The following is a 17,052-nucleotide window of genomic DNA, read 5'->3' on the forward strand; positions in this document are numbered from 1 at the left end:
ATGTCTTTCTATTTGTTTTTGGTATCTTCAGTTTCTTTCAGTAGTGTTTTGTTTTTTTCCCTGTAGAGAGCTTTCACATGCTTGGTTAAACATATTCCTGGATTTGTTTGTTTGTTCTTGGTAGCTGTTGTATCGCCTCTTGATTTCTTTCTTTTTTTTAGATTAGAAAATATAGTTTATTTAGAAAGTAAATTTGAGAGAGAAAGAAACAGAGAGAGTGATGGGGGGTTGAGGGGAGGAGAGAACGAGAGAGAAAGAGAAGAGAGAGAGAGGAGATTCACCTCCCCAAGGTAGGGGAGGGGACCAAAGTCAGGAAACATGGCAGCAGCCGTAGCTCCAAGAGCACATGACTACTCCCAAGCCTAGTAAGGCAATGGCCTGCCTCTTGATTTCTTTCTCAGCTAGTTTATTATTAATGTATAGAGATGCTACTGTTTTTTGTATGTTGATTTTGTATCCTACACGTTTACTAAGTTTGTTTGTTTATTTATTTATTTTATTTTGTTTTTTGAGTTGGCGTCTCATGCCATTGCCCAGGCTGGAGTGCAGTAGCATGCTCACAGCTACCCCGGCATCAACTTGCTGGGCTCCTGCAATCCTTCTGCCTCAGTCTTCCAAATAGCCGGAACTACAGGCGTGTTCTACCATGCCCTGCTAACTTTTGATTTATTGTTGAGATTAGGTCTTGCCAAGTTGCCTAGATTGGTCTTGAACCCGCAGGCTCAGGCAATCTACTTGCCTCGGCCTCCTGAAGTGCTGGTATTACAGGCTGAGCCACCAAGCCTGGCCGAATTTTATTTATTAAATCTAAGAGATTTTTGGTGAAGTCTGTAGATTTTCTAGATAAGATTATATCATCAGCAACGAGGGACAGTTTGACTTCCTCTTTTCCAATTTGGATGCCTTTTATTTCTTTCTCTTGTCTAATTAGCCTGGCTAGGGCTTCCAGTACTATGTTGAGTAGTGAAAGTGAACATCCTTGTATTGTTCTAGTTCTTAGAGGAAAAACTTTCAGCTTTTCCGTACTCAGTATTATGGACCTGTGGGTTGTCATATATGGCCTTTATTGTGCACGTTCCTTCCATGCCTAATTTGTTGAGTTTTTATCATGGAAGGATATTTTATCAGCTGCTTTTTCTGCAACTATTAGGACGATCATATGGCTTTTGTCTTTCATTCTGTCTATAGGATATATCACATTTATTGATTTGTGTATGTTAAACCATCTTTGTATCCTTGGGATAAATACTATTTGATCATGGTATGTTATTTATTGGATTCATTTTGCTAATATCATGTTGAGGATTTTTTCAACTATGTTCATCAGGATTATTGGCCTATAGTTTTCTTTGTTGTTGTTGGTGGTGGTGCATCTTTGTCTAGTTTTGCTATAGGATAATGCTGGTCTTGTAAAATGACTTAGGAAGAATTCCCTCATTTTTCACTTTGAGGAGAATTGCTATTTATTCTTTGAAAGTTTGATAGAATTTGGCAATGAAGCCATCTAATCCTGGACTTTTCTTTTTTGGAGACTTTCTATTACTGCTTTGATCTCATTAATTGTTATTAGTTTGTTCTTGTTTTCTGTTTCTTCTTGATTCAACTTTTATAGGTTGTTTGTGTCCAGGAATATATGCATTTCCTCTAGGTTTTCCAGTTTGTATGTGCACTGTTTTTCATAATAATCTCTGATAATCTTTTGTATTTCTGTGGTATCAGTTGTAATGTATTCTTTTTCATTTTTGATTTTATTTATTTGGTTTTATCTATTTTTTTCTTAGTTAGTCTAGCAAGTGGCTTATTGATTTTGTTTATCTTTAAAAAAACTTTTCATTTCATTGATCCTTTATATTTTTTAAGTATTTATTTTATTTATTCTGTTATGAACTTTATTATTTTCTCTGAATTTTGGGTTTGGTTTGTTGTTTTCTAATTCTTTTAAATGTATCATTAGATTAGTTATTTGAAATCTTTCTACTTTTTTTGAGGAGCTTATTATTGTACAATTCCCTCTTAGCACTGTTTTACTGTATCTCATAGGTGTTAGTATGTTGTGTTTCAGTTTTCATTTGTTTCAAGACATTTTTTGATTTCCTACTTAATTTCTTCCTCGTTTCTTTGGTTCATTCAGGGGTATGCTGTTTGGTTCCCCTGTTTTAGTAGAATTTCCAGAGTTCTATTTTCTACTGATGTTTTATTCCATTAAGATCTGAGAATATATGATTTTGATGTTTTAAAATTTGTTGACTTGTTTTGTGTTCTAACACTAGCTCTATTCTAGAGAATGTTCTTTGTGCTTATGAGAAGTATGTGTCTTCAGTAGCTGTTGATTGAAATGTTCTGTAAATGTCTGTTAGGTCTTTTTGATTTAATTCAATGTAAATCCAATCCTTGTTAATTTTTTGTCTAGATGATCTTTCTAATGCTGAAAGTGGGGTATTGAAATTCTCAACTATTATTATATTGGAATCTGTCTCTCCCTTTAAATCTAATAATATTTACCTTATATCTCTGGGTGCTTTGGTAGTGACTGCATATTTGCTTAGAATTATTATATCTTCTGAATTGATTCTTTATTATTATATAATGGCTCTCTTTGTCTCTTTTTACTGTTTTTGACTTAATGTTTGTTTTATCTGATATAAAATAGCTACTCCTGCTTGCTTTTGTTCCCATTTGCAAGGAATCTCTTTTTCCTGCTTTTTACTTTCAGTCTGTGTGTGTTAGTACAGGTAAGAGTTCTTTGTAGACAACATATATTTGGATTATGTTTTTTTAAAAAAATTCATTCTGCCAGTATAAGTGGAAAGTTTAATTTGTTCACATTCAAGGCTTTTTATTGTATGTGGGAGCTTATTCCCGTCATTTTATTAATTGATTTCTAGTTGTTCTGTATTTCTTTCCTTCCCCCCTCCTTCTCCTTCCTCCCCTCTCTCTCTTTTCTCCCCCTCCCCCCTCCTTTCCTTTGCTTTCCTTTCTCTTTCATTCATTCATTTTAGTTTGGGGTTGTCCACACTGGTAACATTTGAGTCTTTCCCTTGTTTGTTCTACCAGTGGTTTTTATATTTTCTTGTGCTTTCATGTAGTAGGCACTATTCTTTTACTTCCAGGTGTAGGATTCCCTTAAGAATTTTTGTATGGCCAGTGTAATGGTCATGAATTCCCTCAGCTTTCATTTGTCTGGGAAATACTTCATTTCTCCTTTATTTATGAATACATATGTTGGATATAGTATCATTGATTGTCAGCCTTTTTTTCCCTCCCTTTCAGCACCTAGATTATTTCATCCCATTCCCTTCTGGCTTGTAAGGTTTACTGAGAAATCCACTGTTAGTTTGATGGGGAGTTCTTTATAATTGAATAGACACTTTTCTCTTGCTGTTTTTAAGATTCTCTCTGTCTTTTGACAGTCTGTCTATTATGTGCCATGGACTTTGTATTGTATCTGTTTGGGTATCTCTGAGTTTCTTGTATCTAGATGTCCAAATCTCTTGCTAGACTTGAGAAGTGGGTTTTTATTATTTTCTTAAACAAGTTAACAACTCTGTAGTGCCTTATTTTGGATTTATTCTTTGCAATTATTTTTCTCAATAAAATTTATCTATGACTATAGAAATGTTCTACTTATAATTTTGCTTTTTTCTTTTAGCCTACATGCTTATATCTAATAAAACTAGACTTCATTAATCTATTTTACATGTCAACCTAATTATACTTAATTTTCTTGTATATAAAATGGGAAATTAACTTAAAATTAAGGTTGCTACTATGGAGTATTTATTGTAGTATTATGTTTAAAAAAATTTACATAAGACCTCATTTTACCTATGTTTTAAGTGTATTCTCCACAATTTATCTGACTCTTAGAGAAGTTAAGTAATTTTGTCCAAGATTTCACAGCTAGTAAGTAGGAAAGCTAGGTTTGACTCATGCTTTTACTCTAAGGTGTTTTTCATCCTTGCTTGATTGATTCATTCTTTCCTTGTCATTCTATTTGTAAGCTTATTAATTTAGAGTGAATTAAAGACAACCTATAGATTTTATTGCAGATTATTTCTTCCAGTAATCACTACAAGTTACATAAAATGTATTAGTAACAAAGATAGGAAATATTTTTATTGGTATTTTCTTTTGTATAGATGTGTAGATTACTGGGTATTTTGAATTGTAGAATAGAGGTTTTTTTTTTTGAGTTGGAGTGGGAGTCTCACTTTGTTGCCCAGGCTGGAGTGCAGTGGCATGCTCACTACCACCTCAGCATCAACCTGTTAGGCTCCGGCGATCTTTCCGCCTTAGCCTTCCAAGTAGCTGAAACTACAGGCATGTGCTACCATGCCTGGCTAATTTTTTTTATTTACTGTAGCGATGAGGTCTCGTCAAGTTGTCCAGGCTGTTCTTGAACCTATGGTCTCAGGCAGTCCTTTCACCTCAGCCTCCCAAAGTGCTGAGATTACAGGCTTGAGCCACCATGCTCGGCCGTAGAATAGAATTAAAAAAAAATCTTTGAATACTATTTTCTATATTAAATAACAATATTTTGTTTAAATTAAATTAGTAAATATAATTTTTAGTATCAGTTTCTTACAACTGCTTTAACAAATTATCACAATCTTGGTATCTTAAAACAACATGCATTTGTTAATCTCTTACCATTCTGGAGGCCAGAAATCTGAAATCAGTTTCATTGGGCCAAAATAAAAGTCTTGCAGGGCTGCACCTTCTCTGGAGGTTGGAGGGGAGAATCTGTTTCCTTGGTTTTTGAGCTCATGGGACTGCATTCTGTGCATTCGTTGCCTCCTTGCCTTTTCCTTTATTTTCAAAGCCAGGGTGCAGCATCTTGCTTCAGTGGTCCCATTGCTTTCTTCTGCATTCAAATCTACCTTTCTTATAAGGACACCTGTGATTACGATTTAAAGTCCCTTCAGATAGTCCATGCTAATCTCCCTTAAATCTCAAAATACTTAAATTAATACATCTGCCAAGTTCCTTTTGCCATATAAGGTGAAATCCACAGGTTCGAGTGATTGGGACCTGTGTATCTTTGGGGGCCATTATTCAGCCTAGTGTATACACTTGCTCTTTAGTATTTTACTTTACTGCAGATTTGATTAATATATAATTCTATTTTATTTTAAAATATAATTTATTTTCTTTTATTTTATGGTGACAAGGTCTTGCTATGTTGCCTAGGCTGCTTTTGGCTCCTGGGCTCAAGCAATCCTCTTGCCTCAGCCTTCCAAATACTGAGATTACAGATGTGAGCCACCATGCCCAGCTAATATGATTTAAATAGATTCCCAACTCTCAAGGTTTTTTTCATGCTACTGTTTTCTGTCAAACTCTTTGACAAATAATACTCATATATTACTTGACTGCTTCCAACTCCTTGCCTTTGGATGGTAGTCTGTTTTTAACTTATATTTAGAAATTATTTCAAAGTTTTAGAACGTTATAAGAATAGGAATAATAAAGGACTATCTCAGTGCCCTTTACCCAGATTCATCTGTTAACATTTTTACTGTTTGCTTTGATATACCTGACTTACGTGATTTAAAATACATCTACTTTTTCTTTTAAGAAAGTAAGATATGAAGTTCACACCAATAGATATATTGTTCATGTATAATGCCTATATGATTTCATGTATCTTCAGCTACATTAGAGGCTGGCAGACTTTTCTGTAAAAGGCCAGGTAGTAAATATTTTTTACTTTGCAGGCCATATGCCTTGTTGCAGCTATTCAACTCTGTAAAAGCAGCCATAGGTAATTCTTAACTGATTACAGTTTAAAGCTCATTCAGATAGTCCATGCTAATCTCCCTTAAATCTCAACTGCTAGGGGAGGGAAGGGCATACCTCATCAACAAGGGTACCTGCATATCATTGTTTATATACCTAACCCTGAATTGTACCACACATCTTTATAATAAATAAATAAATTAAAAAATAATATAAAATAAGGTCATGCAAAAAAATATTTAAATTAATACATCTGCAAAGTTCCTTTTGCCATATAAGGTGAAATCCATAGGTTCAGGTGATTGGGACCTGTGTATCTTTGGGGGCCATTATTCAGCCTAGTGTACACTTGCTCTTCAGTGTTTTACTTTAGTGTAGATTTGATTAATATATAATTTTATTTTATTTTAATATATATATATTTTCTTTTATTTTATGGCAACAAGGTCTTGCTACGTTGCCTAGGTGCTCTTGAACTCCTGGGCTCAAGCAATCCTCTTGGTTCAGCCTCCCAAAGTACTGAGATTACAGGTGAATTTAACTGAATAAGCATGATTGTATTCTAATAAAACTTAATCTTCATAAACACCCAGTGGGCTGGATTTGTAGTTAAATTATTTCTAAGTTATTTAGAATTGTAGTTACAATAATTTTTTAAAAGTTATTTTAATATCTCTAATTACCAATGAATCGTTTAGTCTTTTTTTCATTTTGAAATAATAGTTTTCTATAGCTGACTTAAAAGATTTTGTCATTATCAAACTACTTCCTAGTTTATACCTGAAAAATACAGTCCCATATAATGAAAGCATTAAAAAAAACCCAGATCTTGAGGATGAATTAATGAATACTTGAGTGAGTGAAAAAAATGAACAAGTGAAAACTGTACAGGGCAATATTTCTCAAATTGTAATCTGCTTGGAAGTTTTTAAATTTTGTAATTCAGTGATAATCTTAAAACTTTTTGATATAAGCAAATTTAAGATCAACTGTCTTATCTTAAAACTGAGTAATGCCGCTTGATTGCAGTGCCAGTATTTATGATGACTAAGTAATACCCCTTTATCGTAGGCTAAAAAGAATGCAACTGAAGTGTACTAATACTTTTGTGACAAGTAAAGGACAAATGATGATATGCAATAGCATATGAATTTAAAAGATTTGTAAAAAGTGGAGGGAAGACAAATGGTGGGAGAATTATGTTGTCAAAATAATATAGGTGGCTGGGCTGGGTGGCTCAGCATGTACTCCTATCTCTTTGGGAGGCCGAGGGAGTAGATTCCCTCAGCCCACGTTTTCGAGACCAGCTCTTCAACTTGGCAAGACCTGGTCTCTACAATAAATCAATGAAATTAGTCGGGTGCGGTAGTATGCGCCTGTAGTTCCAGCTACTTGGAAGGCTGAGGCGGAAGGGTCCTGGAGCCCAGCAGGTCAACACTGGGGTGGCCGTGAATGTGCCACTGAACTCCAGCCTGGGTGACAAAGTTAGACTCCAACTCAAAACAAAAACAAAACAAAACAAAAACTGGTATGCTAAAATATTGCAAAAAAAGACACTGTAACAATTAGTATCATTTTCAACTTGGGACCAGTTATTTAGTTTGAACAAAACAGCATCATCCATCTTTTAAGTGAATGTTAATTTTGTTAATTTTATGTTTGTTTATATATAATTTAGAAATTTTTGCTGGCTTTATAATCACAAATTTAAGCATAAGAAGTTTATGTCTAGTTAGTTTCATCAAAACTAAAATAATTTGTGAGCCCCAAAGTTTGACAAAAACTTACTTCCTTTGGGAGAATTTCTTTGATTACTTAAGTTTGATATACACTAATGTAGGCTGGTTTCCTACATTTTTATAGATGAGCAAACCATGACTCATGAGTATGCCACGAATATGGACAGGAAAAGGCTGTGTTTTCAATTTTATATTATTTGAAATTATTCTAACCTAGTTAATAGTTTTTATTTTATTATACCTAATGATTTGTTCTTTTTGAGGTTAAGTCTCTCTACTGAAACTAATTTTGGTTGTTCTTAATGATGCTAAGAAAAATGTAATATTTTAAAAACATTTGTTTAATAGTTTATAACTTTTAAATACCAATTTTAAATGTTTTTATTTCTGTATTAAAAAGGAATAGGTTGTTATTTCCATTTTATAGATGAAGGCTTGATGATGGAGGAGATAAGTAGATTTATCCCAGGTCATGTTGCTAGTAAGTGACAGAACTGGGATTTGAGTGCATTGTTTTCCATTTTAATATTCCAGTAGCATACTAAAGTGAATCTGAAATTTTATATTATTTAAATCATTCTTTTAAATTGTTATTTTTAAAAAAACATATTCAAGTCTGATTGTGAGCATATGACTTATTTCCTTTCTAGGCATTACATTGTTGTTAGTATTTTTCTTGTAAGTTATATTTTGGATCATTTATTATGTATACACTTACTAATATGATGAACATTGGATTCCTAAATCTCTTAATCCATTTATTCTGTTTCTGTAATTTAAAGTCTTTGTTTAATCCAGTGTGTTGTCTGATTTTTTTTTTTAACAGGTCCTGATTGTTCTTTGAATGTTCCTTCCACTGAGTCTTACTGGATTCTGCCAAATGTTAAACCCTTCAGTCCTTCTGTAGGTCGGGCTTCACATAAAGCAGTTTTATATGGGAAATTTATGTGGGTGATTGGTGGATATACTTTTAACTACAGTTCTTTTCAAATGGTCTTAAAGTAAGTATTTTCAGATTTTAACCATCTATTTTTTTAAGCTTGGATTTTTATCCTAAATGTCTTTTATTTTTTGGCGATCCAAATATATAAGTGGTTATTTTTGTGATATTCTCTATTTGCTAATGAGACTTTTTTGGGAATATATGAACTCAATATGTTTATAGTTAATTATTTGTCATTGTACTTATGGGTATGTTTTGGGTAGAAATTTCATTACCTCTCTAGAATGCTTTTAATAAATTCTGAGTAAGAAAATACAAGCTTCAATTCATGTTTTATTTTTATAGAATGAAGTGTAATCACATATATAAAAACACTTTCAGTTTGTTTTGCAAATTATAATTTACTTGAACTTTTACTTTATGTGTACTTTACAAGCTTTTTTTGATAGAACAGTACCAGTATTATAAAAGAGATGATTCATTTACTGTTGGCTCAGTAGAGATTGTCACTGCACATTGGATAAGGGGAATCACATGGATGACAGCTTTATCTAATTTCTTTTTCAGCTGATGATTGCATTTTATGAACCAGTTAGTAACAGATTAAAAGAATAAAGAAGGAGAATAATTTGATTATCAATGTTGTTTTCAGGGATGATATTCATTCATTCATTCGTTTATTGAGTTGGGAGTCTCACTCTCACTCAGGCTGGAGTGCAGTGGCACGGTCAGGGCTTACTGCAGCCTTGACCTCCTAGGTTCAGGTGGTCCTCCTGCCTCAGCCTCCTGAGTAGCAGAACTACAAGGACTCACCATCATACCCAGATCAACTTTTGATTTTTTTGTAGAGATGAGATCTTGCTATGTTGCCTAGGTTGGTCTTGAACTCCTTGGCTCAAGCAATTCTCCTACCATGGCTTCCCAAAGTGCTGGGATTACAGATGTGAGCCACCATGGCCGGCCCTGGTATGATATTTATAATATGTGATAATTGGGCATCAACCAATCAGAACTGGCCCTGAACGGTATACCAGAATGATGTATACCCATTAGAATGGCTAGATTTAGCAGATAACTATAAAGAACACTCATTTAAACTTGATTTTCAGATAAACAACAAACTCTTAGTATAAGACGTCTACTTGCTGTATATAAATATATGTTTATGTGTGTATATTTATGTATATATATATATATATATGCACATATATTTGTTTTGTTCCAAATTTTGTATGGGTCATATTTTAGCTAAAAATGGTTTGATGTTTATCTGATGTTCAGATTGAATTCAGTATCCTATATTTTATCGAACAACCCTGCCCACTGAATGTATTAGCCCTGTTAACTCTGAAGATTAAAAAAAAATTTATTAGAGAAGATTGCTTTAAAACTATGATAGACTGTGACTGGAATTAAGTTACAATATACAATAAATTCTGGAAAGAGGGAGGGAGATTTTTAGGAAACTGTTTAAGTGAAAAATGAGCATTCTGTAACATTATATATGAAAAATAAAATATAGTCAAAAGAATTGAAAGAGTTGGTGGGATTAAAATGAATTGTTGAAATATGAAAAGAACCTGAAGAAATAATGAGATTTAAATGTAAAAATCAAAAGAAAATTAACTATGATTAAAGGAAATAAAAATTCTTTGAAAACAGAGTTAAACTGAATTAAATTGTGATATTTCCAAAGTTGACTTGTGAAGACTAACAGCAAAATTGTCAACAAGGAAACATGGACATTTAAAAAGTTGGTGTTCTGTGCAAGTTGAATAGCATGTTTAAAATTAGGTGATAAATATTATTTTGTATTCTCTCAAACTTGTATAATTCCATTTAAACTAGATTAACATGTTTTTTGTATGAAACTTTTTTTTGGGGTTCAGTATAGATTTGTAACAAGCTATGAGGTATATTAGAAGTAATTTTGTTGCTGTTTTCACAGGTTAGAGAATATTTTTTATCATTCTGAATGTAGTTAAATTGTAGATAAGGATATTTAATCAGCTTTCAGAAGTGATAGTGTCAGTCATAGCTTCATTTGTCTTCTATACTGGAATTTAATTGGGATGCAGATGTTACATTTTAAGACAGACTCATTCATTGAATAACAAAAATGTTCTGTATTGGTGTCTATTAAATTAGAAAGATACTATTTTACAGAGAATATATACATTAGCATTAATGAAAATTAACATGTATTCATGAGGATAGCAAAGTACTTTGAACACTTACTATGTACATGATACTTGTGATATATTGGTGGACAAAACAGATGTCTCTGTCTTTGTAAAGTTACTTGGGAAAGACTGGCAATGAAAATATAAACATAAATAACAAAGTGATAGATACTTGTCAACAAATGTACCTATGCAGATGTGGATGGATGGATAGCTAGTAGGGGTAAGCAAATCATCAGTGCCGAGGAGAGAGTTGCAATTATAAATGCAGTGGTCAAGGTAGGCTTCATGAGAAAAGTGAGAATTGTTTAAAGACTTGAAGGATATAAGGGATTTGGCAGCACAGTTATCTGTGCACACAGAAAAGAGCCAGATCAAGGCCTTAAAATAGGAACTCCTTGAAGTGTTTGTGGTGCAACACCCTGGCCTATGTAGTTTGCATGGATTATATGGAAGGAAAGCATGAAATCAGAGGGATAATGGAGGAGGGAGACAGATCATGTAGGGTGTCATGGGAGGATTTTGAGCATGTTTTGATCTGTCCTTTAAAATTAGAGTCACAGGCCAGGTGCAGTGGCTCAAGCCTGTAAACCCAGCACTTTGGGAGGCTGAGGTGAGAGGCTTGTCTGAGTTCAGGGGTTTGAGACCAGCCTGGGCAATATGGTGAGACTTCCTCTTTACAATAAATAAAAACAATTAACTGGGCGTGGTAGTGCACGCCTGTAGTTCCGGCTACTTGGAAGGTTGAGGCGAAAGCCCAGCAAGTCAACGCTGGGGTGACCATGAGCATGCCACTGTACTCCAGCCTGGGCGACAGAGTGAGACTACAACTCTATAAATAAATAAATATTGACAGAGTGAGACTCCAACTCTATAAATAAATAAATAAATAGATAGATAAATAAGAAAAATAAAATTAGAGTCATTATGGCTCCTTTTTTTTTTTTGAGTTGGAGTCTCACTCTGTCGCCCAGACTGGAGTGCAGTGGCCGCTCCCAGCCACCGCAGCCTCGACCTGCTGGGCTCCAGTGATCCTTCCACCTCAGCCTTCCAAGTAGCTGGAACTACAGGCACGCGTTACTGTGCCCGGCTAATTTTTTTTGATTTATTGTAGAGATGAGGTCTCGCCTGCCCAGGTGGGTCTCGAAACCACGGGCTCAGGCAATCCACTCACCTCAGCCTCCCAAAGGCGCGGGATTACAGGCTGAGCCACCGAGCCTGGCTATGGCTGCTTTTTAAATAATAAACTGGGGATTGTGAGGAAGGGTAGAGACAAGTTGAGTTAAAATGGCATTATCAAAGGAATGAGTCTAGATAGAGAAGATAACCAAGAACTGAACCTGATCACTAAGAGGTTGGGGAAAAGAGGAGAAACCAGCAAAGGAAACTAACAAGGAGTGAACAGTCAGATAGGAAAACCTAGAGTGTAGTGTGTTTGCAGGCAAAGGAAGACAGTATATGAGAATTATGAAATAACTATCAGTGTCGAATGCTGACGATTAACAAGGTCAAGGAAAATGAAGACTGAAAAGAGGTTATGGACTTAGTATGAGGAAGCTGACCTTAATAGGAACAGTTTTACTGGAGTGGTGGGGTTAAAAGACTGATTAGAGTTAGTTAAAGAGAGTATGGAAAGATTCATGGGGGCAGCAACAATAAAGAAATAGAGCAGTAAAGAAATGGTGTGTTAGCTTAAAAAGGGAGGGTGGTCAAGAGAAGTTTTTGTTTTTTTAATAAATGGTAGAAATAACACCATGTTTGCATGCCGATGGCAATGGTCTAGGAAGACAAAAAATGGTGACACCTGAAAGAGGTGAGATGGGAGAACTGCTGGGATATTGTGGGATCTAGTGCACAAGGAATATGAATAGCTTATTTATAGCAGGGATCAGCAAACTGCAGAGTAGGGATCAAGGACTTGGGAGCTAAGAATTCTTTTCTTAGCATTTTTAGCTTTTGCATTTTTAATGAGCTATTAAAAAAAATCCAAATGCAGGAGAATATGTGAGACCTGTGTGGGCCACAGAACCTAAAATATTTACTTCCTGGCCCTTTACAGAAATAGTTTGAGGAGCCCTAATTTATTTATTTATTTATTTATACTAAGAAAAAAATATTTTAGAGTTGGGGAGGATTTGCTACATAAGTAAATTGTGTGTGGGTGAAGTTTGGGCTTCTTGCAAACTCTGTCTTCCTCTGGTAGTGGACATGGTACTCAGTAGGTGGTTACGTACCTCTTATCCTCTTCCCTTCTACCCTCCTCTAGTAGTGCCCAACATTAGTTGTTCCTGCATTTGTGCTCACTTGCCCAATGTTTAGGGCCTGCTTATGAGTGAAAACTTGCGGTATTCGGTTTTTTGTTTCTGTGCTAGTTCACTTAGAATGATATTCTGCTGCATCCATGTTGCTGCAAAGGACACAGATTTTTTCTTCTTTATGGCTGCATAGTATTCCATTGTGTCTATATGGCACATTTTCTTTATCAAGTCCTCTTCAAGGGCATTCTGGGTTGGTGCCATGTTTTTGCTATTGTGAATAGTGTGCAGTGAACATATGTGTGTAAGTGTTTTTGGTAGAGTGATTTATGTTCATTTGGGCATATTCTCAGAAGTGAGACAATTGGATTATATGGTAGCTCAATTTTGAGTTCTTTGAGAAAATACCACACTACTTTCCACAGAGGTTGAACTAGCTTAGATTTCCACCAACAGTGTAGAAGTGTTCCCTTTTCTCTGTATCTTCTCCAACACCTGTTGTTTTTTGACTTATTAATGATAGCCGTCCTGACCTGTGTGGGGCGGAATCTCATGTAGTTCTGATTTGCGTTTTTCTGATGGTTAGTAAACCTGAGCATTTTTTCATGTTTATTGATTGCTTGGATGTCTTCTTTGAGAAGGGTCTGTTCATATCCTTTGCCTACTTTTTAATGGGTGGAGCCCTAATTTATGGTAACTTGTTGGAAAGCAGTGTGTTGGCTGCAGGTGTAGGGAGATTAGTGATGTAAGTCTGTGGAAGCTATGTTGTGACTGATTATATTTCCTTATTTGTATCATATGCATGTATCTTACAAAGATTCGAGGGTAGAGCAAGTTAATAACTCAACTGGAGTTCTGCTAGATAAGCATTTAAGATCTTTAGTTTGAAACTTCTGTTTTCATATGTATTAGGTCAGTAGAAAAAGTATTTTCTTTTTGTTTCCTGTAATCCAACAGTAACTTATTTTTATAGAAGCTTCTATACTACTGGATTCATTTTATACAACCTTAAAAAAATTATCAGGAAACTAGCTGAATTTATGCATAGGAAATATATGTTTTTGGTTAATTTATATAATGCTAAGTGTATGGGAATGTAAAGTAGTACAGCGATTATGACAAACAGTGTGGAGGTCCCTCAAAAAACTGAAAATAGAACTACCATATAATCCAACAATATCACTGCTGGTTATGTATCTCAGAGAAAGGAAATCAGTATATCAAAGCGATATATGCACTCTCATGTTTATTCCAGCACTATTTATAATAGCCAAAATAGAGAATCAATCGAAGTATCCATCACTTGATGAATGGATAAAGAAAATGTGGCACACATATACAATGAAATATTATTCAGCCATAAAAAGAATGAAATCCTGTCATTTGCAGTAACATGAATGGAACTGGAAGTCATTATGCTAAGTGAACTAAACCAGACACAGAAAGACACATATTGCATGTCCTCACTCATCTGTAGAAACTGAGAAATGGATCTCATGGAGGTAGAGAGTAGAATGGTGGTTATCACAGGCTGAGAAAGGAGTAGGGGGGAGGGTATGACAAGAAGTTGGTTAATGAGTACAAACATAGTTAGGTATCAAGAATAAGTTCTAGTATTTTATAGTACAGTAGGGAAAGTTTAGTTAATAATAATTTATTGTGTATTTCAAAGTAGCTAGAGGAAAAGAAATGTAATGTTTCAATACAAAGAAAAGATAAATATTTGAGGTAATGAAGATCCTGGTTGCCCTGATTTGGTCATTGCACATTGTATACATGTATCAAAATATCACATGTTCCTCCCAAAGATGTATAACTTGCATATAAAAAATTTTTTTTAAAGCAACCATGACAACTAAAAAAAGAATAAAAATTAATACATAAAGCAAATGGAGAGACTTTTTATCTATTTTCAAAAAGGAAAGCTGGGTTTTTATTTTTAAATAAAAAAATATAGTTTACTATAGGTTAATCAGTTGGTTGAAACTTAATGGCAATTGGATAATTAATTCTAGTAACAGATATTCTACTTAAGTTAACGTATATTATACATTTAGGTGATTGAATACTAATTTTGAGTAGGCATGTCTTGAATGAGTCTTTGTTAAAAGTTTCTAATGCAGCACATGAAATTGCAAGTTCATTTTTTCATAATTCTTTTTGAATTTCATGAGTACTTGTATATAAGTGAATAAAAACATATGCAAATTAAAAGAACAAAAAATGAATCTTAGCTTATGAGGTTATTTTCTTGTCTTGCTTTTAGTTACAATTTAGAAAGCAGTATTTGGAATGTAGGAACTCTATCAAGGGGACCTCTCCAGAGATATGGACACTCTCTTGCTTTATATCAGGTATGGCTTCTGCTTTTTAAATTTTAATCAGATTTTTTAAAGAATTTACCTTAGGGAGAAAATACCAAATCTCAGGTTTATTTCGAACATTTAATGAGATCAGTAGACCATATGGACCACAAGAACTTGAAATATCACGTATGCATATACTGTTTTAGTAAAAAATAGATTTTAGAACAATCATCCACTAAACATGGAAAGTAATGAAGATTGAAGTTTTTGTCCATAGCTTCATACCTAGTCATCAAGTCAATCAATTAAAAAAAAAAATTATGGTAAAATACATGTAGCATGAAATTTAAATTTCAACTATTTTAAGTGTAAAGGTCTGGGGCTTTAAGTACATTGACACTATTGTGTAACCATGGCTATCATTATCTCCAGAACTTTTTTCATCTTGCAAAACTGAAACAGTAACTCTCCATTCCCTCTGTCCCCTATCCCTTGGTCAGTCTACTTTTTGTCTCTGTGAATTTGACTCCCTAGGTACCTTCTATAAGTGGAATTACAGTATTTGTCCTTTTGTGACTAACTTGTTTCCCTTAGAATAATGTCTTCAAGGATCATTTATATTGTATCATGTGTCTGAATGTCCTTCCTTTTTAAGGCTGAATAAATATCCCATTATACACACACCCACATACACACACACACACACCCCCACACACCACATTTTGTTTATCCATTCATCTGTTGATGGACACTTGGATTGAGTCCACCTTTGACCATTGTGAATAACTTTTCTATGAACATGTGTACACCTATCTGTTTGAGTCCTGCTTTCAAGTTTTTTAGGTATATACCTGGAAGTGGAATTGCTGAATCATGTGGTAATTCTACATTTAGTTTTTGGAGATGCTACTGTATTGTTTTCCACTGTGGCTATATCATTTTACATTCTCACCAGCAGTGTATTTTAAAGGCTCTGATTTGTTCACAGCCTCGTCAACACTTGTTATTTTCTGTTTTTGTTTCTGATTGGCCTCTTAATGAGTGTGAAGTAGTATCTCATTGTGATTTTGATTTGCTTTTCTCTAATGATTAGTGATGTTGAACATCTTTTCAAGTGTTTATTGGCTGATTGTATATCTTTGGAAAAACATCTAGTCTAGTCTTTTTCTGTTTTTGAATTGGGTTTTTTTTTTTTTTTGGTTGTTGAATTGTAGGAACTATTTATGTATTATGATGTTAACCCCTTATCAGAATGTGATTTGCAAATATTTTCTCCCTTTCAGTGGTCCTTTTCACTCTGTTGATAGTGTCCTTTAACAGGCATATAGACCAATGGAATAGAATTGAGATTCCAGAAGCAAAACCTCAATTTCTCAACCAACACATCTTTGACAAAGCCTCCACCACCTACCACTGGGGAGAGGAGAACCTGTTCAGTAAATGGTGCTAGGAAAACTGGCTGACCACATGCAGAAGACTCAAACAAGACCCTTATCTATCCCCATACACAAAAATTAACTCTAAATGGATCAGAGACCTAAATATAAAACCTCAAACCATAAGAACTTTAGAAAATGCAGGACACACCCTTATGAAAATTGGAACTGGCATCCAATTCCTGAACAAAACCCAAAACACATGGGCCTTAAGAGATAAGATAGAGAAGTGGGACCTCATTAAACTGATAAGCTTCTGCAAAGCCATAGAAACCATCAAGAGAGCAGGAAGACAGCCCATAGACTGGGAAAAAGTATCTGCCAACTCCATGTCTGACAAAGGCCTAACATCTTGGATCTACAAGGAACTCAAACGTGCTGAAAAGAAAAAAACAAACAACCCTATTACAAAGTGGGCAAAAGATATGAACGACACTTCACAAAAGAAGAC

At 34.5% G+C, this 17,052-nt stretch overlaps 1 protein-coding gene across 1 annotated transcript in view; it reads left to right on the plus strand.

Moving 5' to 3' along the window:
- ATRNL1 (attractin like 1) overlaps positions 1-17,052 on the plus strand; it is an 83,452-nt gene that overhangs the window by 53,554 nt on the left and 12,846 nt on the right. The window contains exons 6-7 of the mRNA XM_008063409.1: positions 8,305-8,479; positions 15,126-15,213. Of these exons, the coding sequence (XP_008061600.1) occupies positions 8,305-8,479; positions 15,126-15,213 (263 nt within the window). The remainder of the gene's footprint in view (positions 1-8,304; positions 8,480-15,125; positions 15,214-17,052) is intronic.

The sequence above is a fragment of the Carlito syrichta genome, unplaced genomic scaffold (genome assembly GCF_000164805.1).
Source record: "Carlito syrichta isolate Samal-C Ts95f unplaced genomic scaffold, Tarsius_syrichta-2.0.1 Scaffold306834, whole genome shotgun sequence".
In the NCBI taxonomy this organism is placed as follows: Eukaryota; Metazoa; Chordata; class Mammalia; order Primates; family Tarsiidae; genus Carlito; species Carlito syrichta.